Source organism: Rhinolophus sinicus, linkage group LG07 (genome assembly GCF_036562045.2).
Source record: "Rhinolophus sinicus isolate RSC01 linkage group LG07, ASM3656204v1, whole genome shotgun sequence".
Taxonomy (NCBI): Eukaryota; Metazoa; Chordata; class Mammalia; order Chiroptera; family Rhinolophidae; genus Rhinolophus; species Rhinolophus sinicus.
Genome location: NC_133757.1, coordinates 29612401 through 29631525, shown reverse-complemented (window position 1 = coordinate 29631525; position 19125 = coordinate 29612401). Strand labels below are relative to the sequence as shown.

General features: G+C 40.4%; 1 protein-coding gene across 13 annotated transcripts in view; it reads right to left on the bottom strand.

Moving 5' to 3' along the window:
• Nucleotides 1-876: 876 nt before the first annotated feature.
• The window catches only part of CPEB3 (cytoplasmic polyadenylation element binding protein 3), a 173177-nt gene continuing 154928 nt past the window's right edge, over nt 877-19125 (bottom strand). For all 13 annotated transcript variants that reach the window (XM_074339396.1, XM_074339394.1, XM_019739331.2 and 10 more), the window contains one exon: nt 877-6634. In XM_074339396.1, coding sequence (XP_074195497.1) covers nt 6407-6634 — 228 coding nt within the window. In that variant the 3' untranslated portion in view covers nt 877-6406. The remainder of the gene's footprint in view (nt 6635-19125) is intronic.

The window sequence follows — 19125 nt, the reverse complement described above, 5'->3', positions numbered from 1 at the left end:
GTGGGACGCAGATTTGGGTACCGGCCGCAGGAAGGGGTGCAATGCAGAAGACGGGGCTGGGAGCCTGCGACGAAGGAGCGTGTACGAAGCCGAGCAACCTAGGACGCGGCCCGAGCTGGAGGCGGAGGGAGCCCGTGGACGCCCCGAGCCGACCCTCATCCCTTCGGTCAGCTGGTGGCCGCCAGGTGGCTCAGGGCCCGGGCTCCCGGCTTGGCGGCCGCCTCCCTCCTGGCAGCTGAGCTCCCGAACGGCCCAGCTCCCTCCGGCGCCCAAGTGACCCGCAGAGGCGGAAGGTCCCGCGCGGGCCCGGGAGTTTAAAGCCCCGGGAGTTTAAAAACACCTGCGCCAGACCGCACCTGAAACCCATGAAAGCAGTCTCGGGGCTGGGATGCCGGCACTGCGTGTTTTAAAAGCTCTCCGGGGGGATTCTCCATTTTCTAAAAGGATTTAAGTTAGTGCGTACGAGAGCTTCTAGCACATCCAAAGTCGTTATGGGATTTTACAAAGATCCATTCCCTGAAATGATCGGAGAGCCTCGTGTAAAAAAAACGAAAAGGGGCGTACTTACGTTTTCATCGACTTCCATGGTTTTGAAAATTGGTTTCTGGTAGCAAGCAAGTAAAAACCAACACGTGCACATCGTGTTAACAGTCAAATACCTTCCTGTTTCAAAGATACACTCTCCCGCCCGGCCCCAATGAGTGTTGTTTGTGACAGAGAAAAGGTGAATGTTGCTGTACGTCATCTGCTGTAAAGGAATTTGTCCCACCTCCCCCAAAAGCTAATGGAGCAAATGGAACGTACCAACGTTCCCAGATGCAATCCACATAGCCAAGCAAATGCACCCTAGCGAATGCAAAGGATGACAAGTGTCAGTACTTCATACAACTAGATTTAATAAGTTGTTATTACAGAAAAAAAATGAAGTCCAAACTACAAAGTTTAAGCAGTTGTAAGCAATAGCTGCATTGAGCTCCATGTTTAGTCACAGTACTGCAGTTCCATACAAGCAATAAGAGTCCAAACCCCAAAGGCAGAAGCTGAGTAAGGGTTACTAGCAAAAACAATCTAAGAGAACAGGTAATAAAAGATACAATACATTTAACATTAGTTGTTAGTTGAAAAACAAATACAGAGATCTTAGCTGTGAACACTCTAAAAGTTATGTCCATTATTTTGACAGCAAAAATACAAATACCTAATACTTTATACCCCAACAGAACTATATCCAGAAGAGAAGAAAGAGCAGAAGTTATCCTGTATTAGCACCCGAGTTTTCTACTTGTTGCGATTAACTTCGTCAGACCAATTTAAACATCTCTGAATCACATATCCACTTCTTGACCCATTTTGGGGTATAAAGTCAATAGCATTAATTATAAAATACTCTGTGGTAAAATGGAACACTATTGCAGCTGAGATAGAGAAGTTTGGTTATTATTAAAAAAACAACAGAATGTTAGCTGACATACCATACAAACTGGTGAAAAAGCAACAATCCATACAAATAAATCAGTTTTAACAAAAAAGATATTTTCCCCACTATTCTGTGACTAATCTTTCACTCAAACCTTGCAAGTAGAGATGTCACAATACTCAAATATTTAGATAGGAGCTTTACCCAGTTAAATACCATTTTGTTGCTAATATAATAGATAAAATTAAAACTAGCAGTTATTTGCTAATTGCATAAATGCGATACATTCTGCATTAGCCCATGCTTCACTAACAAGCTATAAAACACAAGATATAAGCAGAAATCTAAGCATAATCTTTATATCACTAAGCAAGAATTTTCCAATTTCTTTTCTTCTGTTCCTAATCACTTATTTGTAGTTAATGTAAAATTCCAACCAGTAATACCCAATTTGAGTTAAAATTTTACATCACAACTTGACCTAATCTATATATTATTTACAAAACTGAATACATAGAGCGTACCCAAGAGCCAACTCTGGACACACGTTTCTCCGAGCTATTGACAACCCCGCTTCCGTGGCAATGGAACTGGAAGAGGCCATCAAGGACTGGTAGAAACACATCATCCATCTAGAGCAAGTCATTGGATGTTCTGGTTACGCAACACCAGTTTTGCAGTTTTTTTGTTTTAATTTTAGGTGCCATTATAATGACATGCTGCCTTAACAGCACAGCTTCAAGGTGAGGTGGGTGTTGGAAAGGTAGGAGGGCAGAGAGATCATGCTTGGGGTGTTGCCAGATGTGTTGCCACAATAAGGGACAATAAGGGACAAACAAGGGGCACCATAACACGGAGCAGGTGGGTGTGGGGTGGGGTGGAGGAAGACGAAGTCTGAGACTGTCCATACACAGTGGTGACGCCTGAGAGGGCTTCCTCGGTAGACACCCAAGCCCTACAGGGAGCTAACTCAGGGGGGACAATGCAGTCAGTCTAACTACACGGCAGGCGGTGTCCTCTCAGCAACTTCCTTTCACTCTCAGACGTCACCACTGTGAGTGCATGGAGAAGATCTGGCCTGGTGAAAGGTACCGTCTCACACATGGACAGCAGTTGGTGGCAGACACACACACACACACACATACACACACACACACACACACACACACGCGCACGACATAATGAAGTTAGAGGGGAAAAGCAATGAGTCATTCTGTTGACCTAGCCAGGTTTTCCACCTGGTGGTATTTCACTAGGGGTGACTTTGATCAGGCCACAGATTTGGTTGCACCTGGTGTTGTATAAATCCACTGTGACATCCCTAGAGAACTGTACTGTGACATCCCTAATCTTACACTAAACCACTGTAATAAAGGAAAAGGCTTGTCAAAATCTCACATGTTCTGCTCATTCTGTCATTTTATTACCCAATTGTTCATTACATTTTCCAATCACTTTACATAACCAACCGTTTTCATTGTTGTCACACTATTGTAAACCACATCAGCAAGTTAATACATAAAGCTTTGCATTTCAAAAAACTAGACACTTTAGTAACAATATTACAAAGGTTTTAGCTCCAAAAATAACTGAAAATGAAAAAAATAAACTTTTAAAGAATTAGCATCATAAAATTAATTTATTCCAAGTAAAAATACAAAATAATATTATGACATTGACCAGATATGAAAGTCCCTCCCAGAAACAACTCTATTAATGATTGAGAAAGCACTCCTTAAAGAAAATACGAAATAAAATGAAAAATATGTAAATATGTTTAATTTTTTTCTTAGCAAAAAATCTTTCTAAAAATAACAATGAAAATTTGTCTCAGTACAAAGGCTACATTACTATTGAAAAAATACCAGCATGAAGAAAAGGTACATATTTGACAGTAGAAAAATGATTTCAGTGAATCACAATGTCTAAAGTTTGCAATGAAAATAAATCTGCAATAAAGATTTATGCCTTTTTTCTTTTCTTTTTTTTTTCTATTTTTTATACAAACAGTACAAACAGTATTGCACATAACAACAAATAGTCGAGGTTAGGTTATAGCCTTCAAAAAATCGACTAGTTCAAGTGTCACATCAAGGAAAGGCCACAACAGGACCTGTGATACCCAGGGGCTTCCCAGTCAAGCTGCAGGTCAGAACACCTCTGTGTTTTAAAAAATAATTTTTTTTGAAGGACCCTCTCTTTTAATATAACATTAACAACTTGGGGGCACATTTATTTACAAAACAAAAGGGAACGTGTTATAATTTAATAAACTAAAAAAGTTCTCTTTAAAAAAATACAAACAGAAGAACTCTTTCACAATCCTGGTCAGTCGTGCACAATCAACGCTTGATTATAAATATACAAATTAAGGGAAAGTAGTTTCCACCATCTATTCACAACTTTCAGCACCAAATGGAGTTTATTGTTTTTGTAACCTATTCTTTTGACAATGTTTTTTCGCCTTCACGTTAAGCATGAACGCTGTACGATCTTCCAGCTTTTTTTTTTCCTTAAATCTCAGTGTTATTTTAGTACATGAAAGAGGGGTGCTTCTTCAAAAAGTTTTGCTCCTTTCACATAATTAGGTAGATTTCTGTAGGTTAGATATGATCTTTACTATTATAGTTATAAAGCTCTAACTTCTTCATTTTCAAAAAACACAAATAAGCATGAAAAAAATAAAGTTACCCATCTGTTAAATCATTTTTCTTGCAGAATTAAATTAATATATATTTTTCTGAATAAACTTACTTAGAAAATATCATTTTCTCTCCTATATTTCAAAATTGAGGTATTGCAAAAGATCATGTCAGTCAGAAAGCATGCCTTTTTCCTTAAAAACAAACAAACAAAAAATCTTCAGCCAACTTTTGAAAACTGTCTAGAATACAAAAAGTAGTAGTGCATAACAAAATTTCTTGTACAGATGAAAAAAACCACAAACATAGAAAAAAACAAACAGAAAACCACAGCTGGGCTGGGACAAAAGCAATTATTACCAAAAAGCCCAGAGGTAACCTCAAAAGGGGAGAATTCTAATAAGCATTTTTAATCCAGTAAAAAACTATTTTGTTTTTCCTTTTTGAAAACAAACTATAGTTTGAGAGCTGGTAATTGCAACTAAACACTGGAGAAACAAAACAAAACAGAACAAAAACAAGCAATGTTAACTTAAGACAGTACAAGGACATCACAGCACATAAAACACAGCGATTTAAATCTATTCTGCAGTGTCATATCCAGTCAGATTGTCCCCAGAATTCCAAAACATAGGAAGATTAAAAAAAAAAAAAGATTTACATAGTCTCACAATCATTGTGTGTGTTTATATATTACTATCTGCAGGCCAAGAGTGAATGCTAAGAAAATGTCCATGGTAGTACTAGCAGGTCTTAATTCTATTCAAGCTTTACAGGATAAATCCAGGGAATTAAGTAGTTAATTTCTCACCCAGACAACCAACCCTGCCCAGGCCATCTGATTTGGTACAGACATTTCTTTAGCATCACCATCACGCAACTTTCTTAAAATGTGCCTAGTTTGTCAATCTGACAACTTAGCTCTATATACTGTATATATTCCTAGTGTTTGTAAGCTAAGATGAGCTCTTTGGTTTTCTGGACAAGGTCTGAAGCTATGTAAAATGGTGCAAGCACTAGGAGATTGTAACTAAGAGCTCATGTGTTAGTTAATAGTATACCAGTTATGAACTGTCAAGTTCAGTAATGTCTGACACAGAGGCTTTAAACAGTTAAGTTTGATCACAGTTAGACATAATCACTTTACTATATAAAATAAATTGCACAATATATAACAGAGCACCGCAAAGTACTTCATCTACCATCCACAAATTTGCTTTAAGAATATCCTACACCTAGGTTTTATATTGGTTGTAATATAGGTCATTCTGTTATGGGCTCTTCCTAATTTCAGAAGCATTCCATTTATTGAGGCATGCCTTCCTCCGGTCAATTACCAATTCTTTGAATGAAAAAAAATCTTCTTTTAAAAAAAAAATCAGTATTTTATAGCTTATATAGATTCTTAATTTGTGCATTGTGGGAAGGTTTTATACTAGACATTGGATATAAAATTTATTGCATGCAGCAACCTGATTAAGTAAACATGCAGTCAGACATAGTGGCCTTCCGTTGAAGCTTTCTGAAGTCTATTCTGATCTTCGTTCGGCAGCTGATTCTATCCCTAAATCACAAAAGTGTGTTGTTGGTTTTTTTTTTTTCATTGATACCTTAGCCTGAATAGAGTATTATGGTATTAATAATACCATTTTAATAGCAGCAAAAGCTATTGCAGCATAAATTTACATAACACTAAAAGATCTAACCAAAATCCTCAGCAAAACAAAAATCAAACATGAAGGAAAAATAAAGATTCAGCTTATGAGGTATCCTTACATGTCAAAATAGGGAGCAACTAAAGGCTTATTTTCATTAAGGGTAATCCTTACTCTAAATGACCCCAACTAATGATTGCTGAATTGTTGGGAAGTGTTTGCTACATCTGCCACCTACTCGCGAGTATTACCTTTGGTAAGTCTTCTCCTAGGGGCAACTCTCTAAGTTTCTGAAAATAAGTGCATGCTCCAGTTCAAAAACAATCAGAACAACAACACAACAACAAACAAAAAAATCACAGACATCAACCTGATGGCCGCTGATGAGAATGGCAGTCTAGGTACTGTCACGAGTGACAAATCAGGTGTAAGAAATTAAGGTACCAAGCCGACAAAGGTGTGAATCAAAGTGCAAATCAGTACCGTTATACACTCTGCAATTTTGCATTATACTGGACATTGAGTTCAGTAATATGACTGTAAATAATAATAATAATAAAAAGACCCATTTCTTCTTTAAAAATCGAGAACAAATGCACAGATTTCCAGAACACTGTAAGCCCTGCGGCAGTGTCCTCTCTTTTCCCTCCTGTTATCGACTCCAGTACTTTGTGGCTGGGTCTGCCCCCGGCTCAGCTCCAGCGGAACGGGACGTGACGAGGGCGGTCGCCTCCCTCCTTCACCAGTGGTTTGTGGAACTCCCGCCCGGCGCGGGAATGGATGCTCGCCCAGCAGTATTCGCAGTAATACTGCAGACAGGTGACGTTGGCACAGAAGAAGGGGGCGAACTTCCCACCACAGCGTGTGCCCTGGCACTCATCACACATCTGATCATCCAGCACATATGGCTTCACTTCCACCTGGACCCAAAGAGGAAAGACAGGAAAAAAGGTTTAGCCACGCTTCCTCACGCTTCTCAGTTTCCAGTGTTGACAGCATAGCTGACTGGTATCTCAGTCAGAGGCCAGGATTGGATGTGGCTGAGACTATGGGCTTCAGACGCTGCTCCTTCATTTGCTAGTTGTGTGACTGTGGCAAATCCTTTACCTGTCTCCGGCTTCTGTGCGCTCTATCTGAATATCTGTGAGGTGGGTGCACACATTTATTTGTATATCTGTAAGCTGAGTCTAACAGTGTGGACCGCAAAGGGTCCCGGGGAGGACGACGACAGGTAGCACACGAGCTGAAGGCGGGGCAGCACCTGACAATGAGGGACAAGGAAGAGCGTTTCGGGGACAGGAACCAGTTAGGACGAAGCCTGGAAGCCGGCAAAGGCAGCACATAGCCTAGGAGAATGGTGTGACAGGAGCCAGGCCAGAGGGGACAAGTCACACTGAGGCTGGCAAGGCTCAAGGACTGTGCTACTAGGAGGCCGTGGGCTTCATGTTTCCATGACAAGGCTTTCAAAAGACTAACATCCCCAGACTGTGTACAGTGGGCGGGAGAGGAAAGCGGGGACTAGTGAGATGTTCAAAAGCTAATAACAGGCTTTTACATTTTTTGGACTTTATTGCCCTATTCTCCTCCCAAGACTGGAAGCTTCAGTAGAGGAAAGCTGTTCATCATAGCCCTTTGGGGGCATTTTATACTCCAAAGAAACAACGCTGTATTATGGGGGAACCAAAAGCAAGGACGAACAAAAGTCACCACAGTTTTCCCCTGTGTCTCCTTCCTGGAACCTCAGAAAAGGAACGACATTAATGTTTTCATCTCGAATGTTAGAAACCAGCACACGGGGGCGTCTGTGACCAGGCTCCTTGGCATATATATTCAAAAGACATATGCCAGGCTCCTCCCCACACTGACCACCAGAGCCATTCTGGGGAGAACAACTGCTGTGGCCACAGGGGCTGTGTCCACAAGGACCCACCATTCTTTGACAGGAGCGAACTCCCTGCACATTCAGGCTGCCTCTGGATGCAGCCAGGAGGTTCCGGAAGGGCAGGAGGTGAGTGGGAAAGATGGGGCCTGCCTCGCATCGGACTCGCTACATCCCTGCTTCTTCTTCCCTCCCGAAGGCTCCTTTGCTGGCCTCCTCTGGAGTTGTGTCTCCAGCCATAAGCTCTTGTCCACAGGTCCACTGGCCAGACAGATATTTCTACTTGGAAGACCCACCTGAGAAGACTCGTACCAGCTCCTGGTTGCCCAGAGGGAAAAGGTCTTTACTCTGGCTCTAGTTCCCTTTCTCCTAGTTCCTCATCCTCAACCTGACAAGGGAGTAAGTGGGCTTCAAAAAACTTTCTCACATTCATCTCTGTGTCATAATTAAAACTTCAGGTGGGGTTCTGGGGTCATTTGCCTGGGTTCAAATCTAGGCCATGTTAGTGGCTGTGCAACCTTAGGCAAGTTTCTCAGCCACTCTGTTCTGTTTACTCATCTGTACATAGGAGGCAAAGAAGAGTTCATACTTTATGGGGTCCTGTGAGGACTAAGTGAGTTACACGTCTGGACACCATGAGCACTGAGCATAATAATTGTGATTCCTACTGCTTCCTCTCTAGTCCAGGCCGTCTCGATGTACCGGATGTGCTCAATGTCGATGGCCTGCATTGACCACCAGGCTCCAGGCCTCCAATCGTCTACCCCTATGTCCCACTGGCCAAAAGCCCTCCCAATTCTCCAGCGCCTACAGGACGAAGCCCAGCTGCCATCATGTAATAGGGTACTTCCTGTCTCCTATGGCTCAGTTATAAGCCAGAGACGAGACTTCATGATTTGCACCAATCTCTCTCCTAACTAATTCCCAACTCAGACTCTACATGGTCTTTATTTTCACTTGCACGTTCTGCCCACCTTAATGCTCTCCTTTAACACCCAGCCCACTCAACAATTCCTGTACCCAATGAGGCCCAACCTTTCTTCTCTTTTTCTTTCTTAACATAAAGTTAACAATTTTAAAGTGAACAAGTCAGTGGCATTTAATACATCCACAATGTTGTACAACCACCACCTCTATCTAGGTCCAAAACATTTCATCACCCCAAAAGGAAACCCTGTACCCACTAAGCAGTTACTCAGCCCACGTCTCCCTCCTGAGCCCCTGGCAACCACCAATCCGGTTTCTGTCTCTAAGGATTTACCTATTTCTGTCTCTAAGGATTTAATATTTTATGTAAATGGAATCTCATAATATGTGACCTTTCATGTCTGACTTTTTTGACTTATCAAAATGTTTTAAAGTTCATCCGTGTTATAGTATTTCTTTCCTTTTTATGACTGAATACTCCATTATACGTGTATCTATATGTACATATATACCACATTTGTTTATCCCTTCATTATGGATGGACATTTGGCTATTGTGAATGGTGCTGCTAGGAATAATATATGGGTACATATATTTGTTTGAATACCTGTTTTCAATTCTTTTGAATATATGCCGAAGGAGTAGAATTGCTGGGATGTACAGAAATTCTACGATTAACATTTTGAAGAACAGGCAAATTGTTTTCCACTGAGGCTGTACCACTTTATATTCCCACCAGCAATGTGCCAGGGTTCCAATTTCTCTCTATACGCAGCAACACTGGCTGTTTCCCATTTTTGTGATGACAGCTTTCCTAGTAGGTGTGAAGAGGTACCTCATTGTGGTTTTGATTTGCATTTGCCTACTGACTAATGACACTGAGCAACTTTTCATGTGCTTGCTGGCCATTTATATATCTTCTTTGGAGAAATGGTCCTTTGACCATTTTTAAAATTGGATTTTTTTGTTGTTGTTGTATGAGTTCTTGGTATATGCTAGACATTAGATTTTTATCAACATATGATTTGCAAATGCTTCCTCCTATTTTGTAGGCTACATTTCACTTTCCTTTTTCTTTCTTTCTTTTTTTTATTGGGGAAGGGGAACAGGACTTTTTTTTTTTTTTTTTAATTGAGGAACAGTGTGTACTTCCAGGACTTTTTTCCAAGTCAAGTTGTTGTCCTTTTGATCTTACTTGTGGAGGGCGCAGCTCAGCTCCAGGTCCAGTTGCCGTTGCTAGTTGCAGGGGGCACAGCCCACCATCCCTTGCGGGAGTCGAACCGGCAACCTTGTGGTTTAGAGGACGCGTTCCAACCAACTGAGCCATCCGGGAGGCAGCTCAGTTCCAGGTGCCGTGTTCAATCTTAGTTTCAGGGGGCAGAGCCCACCATCCCTTGCGGGACTCGAGGAGTTGAACCGGCAACCTTGTGGTTGAGAGCCCACTGGCCCATGTGGGAATCGAACCAGCAGCCTTCGGAGTTAGGAGCATGGAGCTCCGACCGCCTGAGCCACCGGGCTGGCCCCTACATTTCCCTTTCTTGATAATGCCCACTGATACACAAAAATTTTTGCTCTTCCTTTTGGTGTCACGTCTAAGAATCCACTGCCAAATCCAAGGTCATGAAGATTTACCCCTATGTTTCTTCTAAGAATTTTGTGGTTTTAGCTCCCATCGTTAGGTGGGTTGATTGTGAGTTCCTTTTGTACACACACAGTGTAAGGCGGGCCCACTTCATTTTTGTGCGTGGACACCAGCTGCCCCAGCACCACTGGTGGAAGAGACTCTTCTTTACCTACTGCAGGTCTTGCACGCTTGTCAGAAATCAGGGAGAGGCACAGTCGGCCTTAACTATTTCTGTCCTTGCTCCTTTGTATGATACTAAACACGCCATACTGCTCATATGGCATTTCCTACTACAGTCCTGCCTTGGTCGGCATCTCTCCTTAGTTTCAAGTAACTTGAGGACAGAGTCCTGGAGTAAGACACAACAGTGGTACATCCGGGGAAGAGTGTGGTAGTAGAGATTATAGACAACTAGGGGAAGGGCGCTATTGGTTAATGAGTGTATCTAACCTGGCCCCGTCTCATGCATCTGAAGGCCAAAGAGCAGCCAAATGGAGGAACGAATCCCGGGCCCTGAGATGGGGGGGCTGCGGGTAGAGGCAGCGCTCGCAGGGGCCTGGCAGCAGCCTGCGTTTCCGCCCTCACCCCACAAGTGAGAACTGCTTTGCTTCTATCACCAGGCAGACACCTATATTCGGGGTGCTCTAGCAACCAGATCTGAGCCCCAGTAAGCCTGGAAAGGGGGATCCAGCAGTCAGAGAGAGGATTGGTCTGAACAAACAGAATTCACTCTCAGCAAAAGAAAGCTACTGGGGGACAAAGACGATGGCCATTTATAATATATACAAATATGAAAAGAGCACTTAAGGAGATTCAAGTCTAGTACAAAGGGGACTTTCTGGTAATATTTAAAAAAAACAATTACTTTCGTTTAGGTATAAAAGCAGTATTGTGGCTATGTGGGCTTTTCCATTTTATTTTTATTTACCTCAGGTTTTTTTAAGAGCTTAAATTAATTTTTTAAATTGAGGTTAAAGTCTAAAACATTAACCATTTTAAAATGAACAATCCAGGGATGATTACTACACTCACAATGTTGTGTAACCACCACGTCTATCTAGTTCCAAAACATTTGCATCATCACAAAAGGAAATCTTGTACTCCCAGTTTTTTCATTTTTAATTAAAGTTTAGTGGGGTCCAGTTTTGTTTTTTAAAGAACTCTATTTTAGAGATATAACTGAATTATTTAATTGAATTACTTCAGGATGAAATTATATTACGTCTGGGATCTGCTTAAAATAATCTGGGGGAGGGTGGGAGAGTGAGTAGGTAACTATTGAAACTGGAGGACTGGAACACTGGATGTTGATAATTGTTGTAACCGGATGATGAGGTTCACTGTGCTGGTCTCTATACTTTTGCCTACATTCAAACTGTTTTATTATCAAGAAGCTGAAATATCTAAACTGTGACTTTTTGACTAATTAAGCTGAATTGAAATAATCAGATGAATTGAAGAGAAGATAATCACCGTTGAGATCCAGTTTAGTGGCCTAGGAGATCAGGTGGCAGAAATATTTCAAATCTCTAGAAAACAATAATTTTGAAAAGTAAAGAGTAAGAGGAAAGATAACAAATTTTAGACTAGATCCAGGAGAACCTAATATACAAGTCATAAAAGTTCAGGAAAAAGTAAAATGAGGAAAGGTAATAAACTGACGAAAGTCCTGAAACCTCATCTCAAAAATACTACCAGGTCCAGTACAGACTGATAAGGGAAAAAACCCAACAACATACCATGGGGCATATCCTGGTAAATCACTAGCTAAAATTTCTGCACTCCAAAGGTAAAGAGAAAATGTTACATGCTTCCAAGTGAAAAGAGCAAGTTACTCTCTCCTGCAAAGGGAAGAAAGAAACAAACTGGCATCGGACTTCTCACCTGCAACATTAGAAGCTAGAACACCAAAGAATACTACCTATTAGGCTGAGAGAAAAGGACATGATCCCAAAATCCTGTATCTAGTCAATATATTTTTCTCTGTCAAGAAGACTTGTCAGAAAACTAGTAACCTTATGTTACTCTAGCAATAAAAACAGAAAATATTCTATTTACAATTGTAGCAAAAATTATAAATTCCTCGGAATGAACCAAATTATAACAACACAGTACCTACATGAAGAACTATTTAAATGTAAAAATTTAAAAAAGAAAATAATCTTAAACTAGGTCTATATGAACAAATTAAGGGCAAGATAGATCTTTTTAATAAGGACTAGCATTCTAGAAGCTTCAGAAGGAAATAAATCTATTAGACTACGTAAAAATAAAATACATTTAAATGACCAAAAAACACCATGAAAAATGTCAGTAGACAAATGATGGATGGATTTGGAAAAAAATTACAGGTTATTATTTATATTACACAAAGAACTCTTAAGAACTGACAAGAAAAAGATGCATAAAAATAGAAGACATAAAAGACGTAAGAAAAAGACATATAAGAATTCATAGGCAATCCGCATTAAAAGGTTTTCACATTTGTTAGTAGTCAGGAAAAAGAAAATTAATATTACTTTAGTCTCAGACTGGCAAACATTTAAAAGAGGTGGTAACTGCCTATCATCTGCTGATAGAAATGTGAATCGCTACATTTTTTAAAAAGCAAATTCTTAAAATTAAAAATACGTATACTCTTTGACCCAGTAATCCTACTGTTGGCTGTAATCCCAGTGCTTGGAAATATAACCACCAGAAGAGAGTTTACATGTACAGTATATTTATTGAAGAATTGCCGATAGTGGCAATGTCCACCTATAGGTAAATGGTTGAATAAAATGTGGTACCTCTAACCCCATGGAATACCACGCAGTCAAGAGAAAGATGAAATTAGTGCTCCACCAGTTGATTGGAAAGGATTTCTACAGTATGGGGATGTTAAGATCAAGTGGAAAGATGGATACAAACACCTACTGCAAACTGTAAAACACTGAACAAACAAATGTAACGTCAAGTAATACATTCATGCAGATATCTGAAAATGTAATAGGAATAAAACTGCCCCTTCTGTCTCTTCAGGCTTCAGGTGAGCTCGGCAACAGTGCTCCTTACCGGTTGAAGGGTTCTGTGGAATATGGTCCACACAGTACACGTACTTCAGCAGATAAGTCATCAAGCATCGCTGTGCCTGCCTCTAGGCCAGAGGCACTCAGTGGGGCCTTGTTTAATCAGCTTCCTTAGGGAATAACGAATTCCTCAGGAGTTACTTTTCCAGAGAGCAGACGTTTTTACTTTTTGGTGCTAATACGTCTTGAATTTTGATTTTTTCAAAATGGAAATCTTCCTGAAATGTATTATTTACTCTGCCCTCTCTTAAGCAAGGGATGTTATAAATACCTTTTACAGTTGTGCCAGGTAATACAATGCAGTGGACAGTTTTCACTTTTTGCTGTCCCCCCTTCAAAATCTGTCTGTCTGCTACCTTCTAATAATACCTTTCAATGATGCTTTATAAATTTGCAACTTCCTATCATTTTAAATTAGACTGAAAAACTAGATAATCAAGTTTACTAAGACTTGCACATTAAATGCCAGCAATCAGAGTCAGTAAGACTCTGAATAAAGCCAAAAACGGAAAGGGTGTGGCTTTTGGATTGCTAGGAGCACTCAGAGGCCTTTCCTGGTTCCTTCCAGATGCGTGAGGGACGCTTATTACTGGGAAGCTGCTTCCAGCACCTCCTTGCAAGGTGCTGATCCAAAAAGGAGCGGCTTGCCCAAAAGATAAGACATGTACCACGACTCAGAACGATCCACAGACAGACACGCAGTGTGGTTTCCACATCTCTCGGAGGGCAACAGTCAGGCAGCAATTTTGACAATTTAAATCAACAAAGAGAAGTAGCTGCATGAAGGACATTGGTAGTTAGGTAGTTAAATGGATTCACTTGTTTGACTAATATTTATGGAGTGCCTAGTTCTTGTAAGCCACCATAATAAAAACTGAAATACAATGGAGAACAAGATGTATTTCTTCCTTAAAATGATTTATGGTCTGACAGTGTTTTAGAGGCACTCCCAAACCATTTGTTTTCTCCATATCCTAATGCCACCTGTATTAATAATATGTGACGTTTTACTTCACTATCCAGATTAATTCCTTTTTTTTTCCCAATACACAGAATAATAACTATTAAAACAACAATGAGTTTCTCTGTTAACCACCTAAGTCACCTGCAGTGTCACTAAGCTTGACATTTTGGAGACTGGGAATCCCATTACTGACTTTCACTACCATTCAAGTCAAATACTAGAGCCCTCCACAGAGCCGGTCCTCACTAAGCTGGCCCTCGCTTCCGAGGGCTGTGCAGGCACCGGAGATGGAAACTTCCCACAGAGACACTTGGATTCACACCATGCCCAATGGAGACGGCCGTGTCCAAGGATGCTGAGGCCTGTGTGTAATTAGTGATGAGTTGGGAACCGCTACGCATAACGAGGGCTGATGTGGAACCCTGGACAAGTGGTTCCAAGAAGATGAATAAAGGGAATCATATATTTAGAATGAGACAGACAAAGAGAAAGCCATACGTCAGCAATCTGATCGCAACGCTGACATTGTTTCGTTTCTAACACGCTAGAGAAAATATTTCTCTCTGCACTCATGTTGACATCAGTCAGCAAAATGACCTCCCAAAGTAAATAAAGCAATGACTAAAGTGCTCTCGGTGGAGAGAGGGGATACCCAGGGAAACCGTAAAGTCTTCGCGGGTAGAGAATTCCCTGTCCTTGGGCCTGAAAGGTTGTAGTAATGAGAAGGGAGGCATAAGCCAAGGTCAGGCTCATGAATTACGTGCTAAAGGTTAGATAAAGGACACTAAAGACGGGTCGCTGCTTCAGTGTGCCTTTTGGTGATGGAAATAAAACAAATGAAGTCTGTCAGATACCTAACCATCCCAAGGCAGGTGAGGTATGTTTCCAGGTGCCTGGAAATTGAATAGAAGCAAAGATTTCAGATGATGGAATCAGGGTGGACAAACTGGAAAAAGAGGCCACATAAAGAGGTGTAATTTGGTGGAAATAAAGGCTTGCCCAGAAGTCAGTAGGACATTTTTTATCATGTGGAGCAAATGCTTCCTGGAAAAATCATTTTATTTGGTGTGCTCACAGCTTTTAAACAATGCACCTCTAATCTTCTTGGCACGTGTCACAGAGACATCTATCCTAAAAACCACAGTGACCTTGTCACCATTCCCACTAACCATGGTGTCTTTACAGTTGCTAAAGCAAGTTGCCTGCTGGCAGCGAATATGAAGATTATTTAAATATAAAATTTTTAGTTTTTCAACTGACTATGAGCTGGAATCCTGCTATTTAGAAAGCAGATGACAGATGCCCAGGAAATTAAAGCAGCTACATGAAAAATAACTTTTGCTTAGCAACAAAATTATCTACAACCTCCCAGGTTTAGCAAACTCAGTTATTCTAAAAGCAATGTGGGATAGATTAAAAATCACATAGGAGAAATGGTTTGGACTGTCTTTTCTTTTTACCTTTCCAAGGATAGGACTTACCAGTTTTCCTATTTTGAAGTGCTAGGGGAAGAAAGATTTAAAAATCACCCTTTGCCTTTCCCACAGGTGAGAATGTGCTTATGTACATACAGAGAGCGCAGAGAGGTCTGTGAGGGCTCTGTCTAGCCGTAAGATAACTTATGTAAGGCCGGGCCCCTGACAGTAGCCTGTATCATCTATAGATTCAACGTCAGTCTGGTTTCCTTCCATGATACTTGCGAGTGGGGCTGGAGTTTCTAGTAGCAGAAGAGTGGATCACGTGGAGAATGAAGGCTAAGAAAAGCATTAGAAATCTGTGAAATGCATGACTGCCATGGCCTCACCTTCCCGTCCCCGCCCAGAGGGGCAGAGAGCCCTGGCTCTATTTAATGGCTGTTTCCCAACCTCGCAGGCCTCAGTTTCCTCTACCCTATGAGAGGTTTGGACCGGCTCTTCCAAATAAGAATAAGCATTCACCAAGAAACTGCTAACTGACTGGTACCGCCTGCCTTCTGGGGTTAAAGAGCTTGAATGTCTTACTGAGGTAACTACTTCAAAAGGGGGGTGATGGTCTTTTTTTCATTAGTAGTCCCATGAACAGCCTCTGTACTCCAACAGGAGCAGGAAAGAACACTTAATCACTCTAAAGAGTTTTCATATTAAAAATGATTCCAATTCCAAGAGAGAAGACATAAAAAGAGAGAACAGGAGAGATCAGAGGTCAAGATGAGGAAGGAGAGACAGGAGAAAACGTTTCCACGCCATTTAGAGAAAAGGAATATCTTTCGCTCTTTCTTTAGACAACCCAAACTCCATTTCAAAAACTATTTCTAGTCAAAGGCTCTAAGACCCCCAGTGCTTCAAAACAAGCTCAGGTAGGATTAATTCCGACAATATTTGAATTCACTTCTGGGAGTTGCTTCCTCTCAAAGGGTCAAATCAAACACATCCATTGCTGCAGCTGGGAAGCTTTCAAGCCAGATCAACGCAGGGGTCAGTAACAGCAGCAAAATGAAGGCTGGGTTGTGGGAGGTCCCAAGACTAAGGCAAGCAGCAGACAGTCTGGGAACAGGTCATCAGAACCCCCACTTCTTTTGCTGTTGAACCATCTTATGTATTCCAGCTGCAGCCAGGGACAAAGTGTAGAATTACCAGCACTTGTGTTAGTGTGGTTACTGGGTCACAGTAATCTTTACGCAGGCTGAAAATATAAAGCCTTTGGTAGTCTTTAGCTAAAATTCAGGCCTAATATGTTTCTAGAGAAGAGAGGAAAAAAACCGTTAAATATGTGAAGTACTTGAAGTGCTTGCAAAGAAAAGTGCAATGGATAACATCTCATTAAATAAAATTTAAAAAAAGGGTTATTCTAAAGAGTATGCTATTGAAAGCAAATATGATGTACTATGACTTAGCTGTCACAATGTTCCTTAAATAAAAGTATCAGGAAGCCCCAAATTAGCTAACTGAAAGTCAGTCTCTCTGGTCCTATGCATTAAGCTAAAACAGAGTCAAGGAAATATTATTTGTCAATGGCATATTGATTTCAAAACGGTTTTCCCTTCTTATATAGAGACTAATATGTTAGACAGAGACAATACTCTCAAATAATCAAAATACAGAGAACTATAAATACTAAAGAGAACTTCAATCACATCTTTAATGCCCCCCATGGATATGCAGCTGCTGTTTCCCTGCCTCACACCAACCCTCTATCGATAGAAAATACACACCCAGCAATCCCCCTTCTGGGCATTTATTCAAAAGAATTGAAATCAGGATCTCGAAGAGATATTTTCACTATTGTGTTTATTGCAACATTATTCACAATAGCCAAGCCTTGGAAGGAACCTAAATACCCATTGATAGATGAATGGATAAAGAAAATATGGTATATGTATACAATGATGGAATATTATTCAGCCTTAAAAAAAGAAGGAAATTCTGTCACATGCAACAACATGGATGAACTTCAAGGACATTATGCTAAGTGAAATAAACCAGACACAGGACAAATACTGCATTATTCCATTTATATGAAGTATCTAAAGCAGTCAAACCCAGAGAAAGCAGAAAGTAGACTGGTGGTTGCCAGGGTTTGGGGACAGAGGGAAGTGGGGAACTACTGTTCAAAGGTTATAAAGCTTCCGTCCCACAAGATGAAAAACTTCTAGAGATCTGTACATCACTGGGCTTATAGTTAATAATAACTGTACACTGAGACATTTGTTAAGAGGACAGATTTCATGTGTTGTTTTTTCACAATGAGAAAAAAAAAGAAAAGAAAATATATGGTGGGTGGGACACACTTAGTAAAAAGGCACCGAGGAAGGGAAAAACAGTCAACCGCTTATTAAACTTCTGAATTGGAGCATGAAAGAAGAAAAGAAGCTGGAAATAGTATTTTCTCAACTGGGCTCTCGAGAACATTATTCCCAAGAGATGGTGCATTTTAGAAGAGTTCATGATCAAAAAAACTTGTGAAAAATTGAAGTGTCTCCTTCGTGGATCTTCATAATGAAGATTAGTATATAAAAGATTCTAAGAAGCCCTAGAATAAAGCAACCTACTTAACTTTCTTGAAGAAAGCATTTTCCAAACTCATTTGACTTAGAAAAAAGATTTTTTTTTTTTTTATAGAACAGATATTAAAATCCTCAGGGACTCGTGCTTTATGAGGAACAATTTAGGAAAATGGTGGTTGACGGGCACTAATTTTAGGAACGGATCCCTGCGTACCGAGAGCTCCTCCTCCTAGTTCAAAAACTCAAATAACCAACCAACTTTATCCTTGCCTTGCCTGAAATATTTAACTCCTTTTATCATGCGGAATTTCAATTAAACTGTCTAATAAGCATCTGCCAGAAAAGCTCAAATATTAGCCATTCATGGTTTCACGTAAATCAGTATGTTATCAGTGCCACTGTGTATTGACAGAGAGCTTTACAATTTCCAAAAGCATTTTCATTGACACATGTACACACATATCCTTCTTCCAGCTACGTGATAAGTGGTATAGTTAAGACTAAACTAGATTGGCAGATGCTAGTTTAGTATCCTTTCTACTAGTAAAAAGGTCTCTGGGCTGAGTTGCCAGACTATAATCAATGTTTACCACATGCTGCGTATCAAGTTATAAACATCTGACTTACAAATTTCTAGGGGACAACAGGACCAAATTGTGCTAAACAATAGTTGTGTATGGGGGGAGGGTACCTCACATTTTTATAAAGAAATTGTTCATATAAGTCAAGTCACATGTTTTTGTTACACTAAGGCAGATTCAACTGATTCTACCCCTACAAATCTTCTCAGAATCACACAGAGTAGACAAAAGGGTAGATAAATGGCTATATAAAAAGATCACTCATTTTCTAATGATCTCATTTTTCACACTACAAAAATCTTTCATATGTAAGTGACCGAGACTTGAGTTATAAAGAAAACTGGATTTAGCAGAGCTTTCACATCTTTTAAGTGTTCATTTGGCAT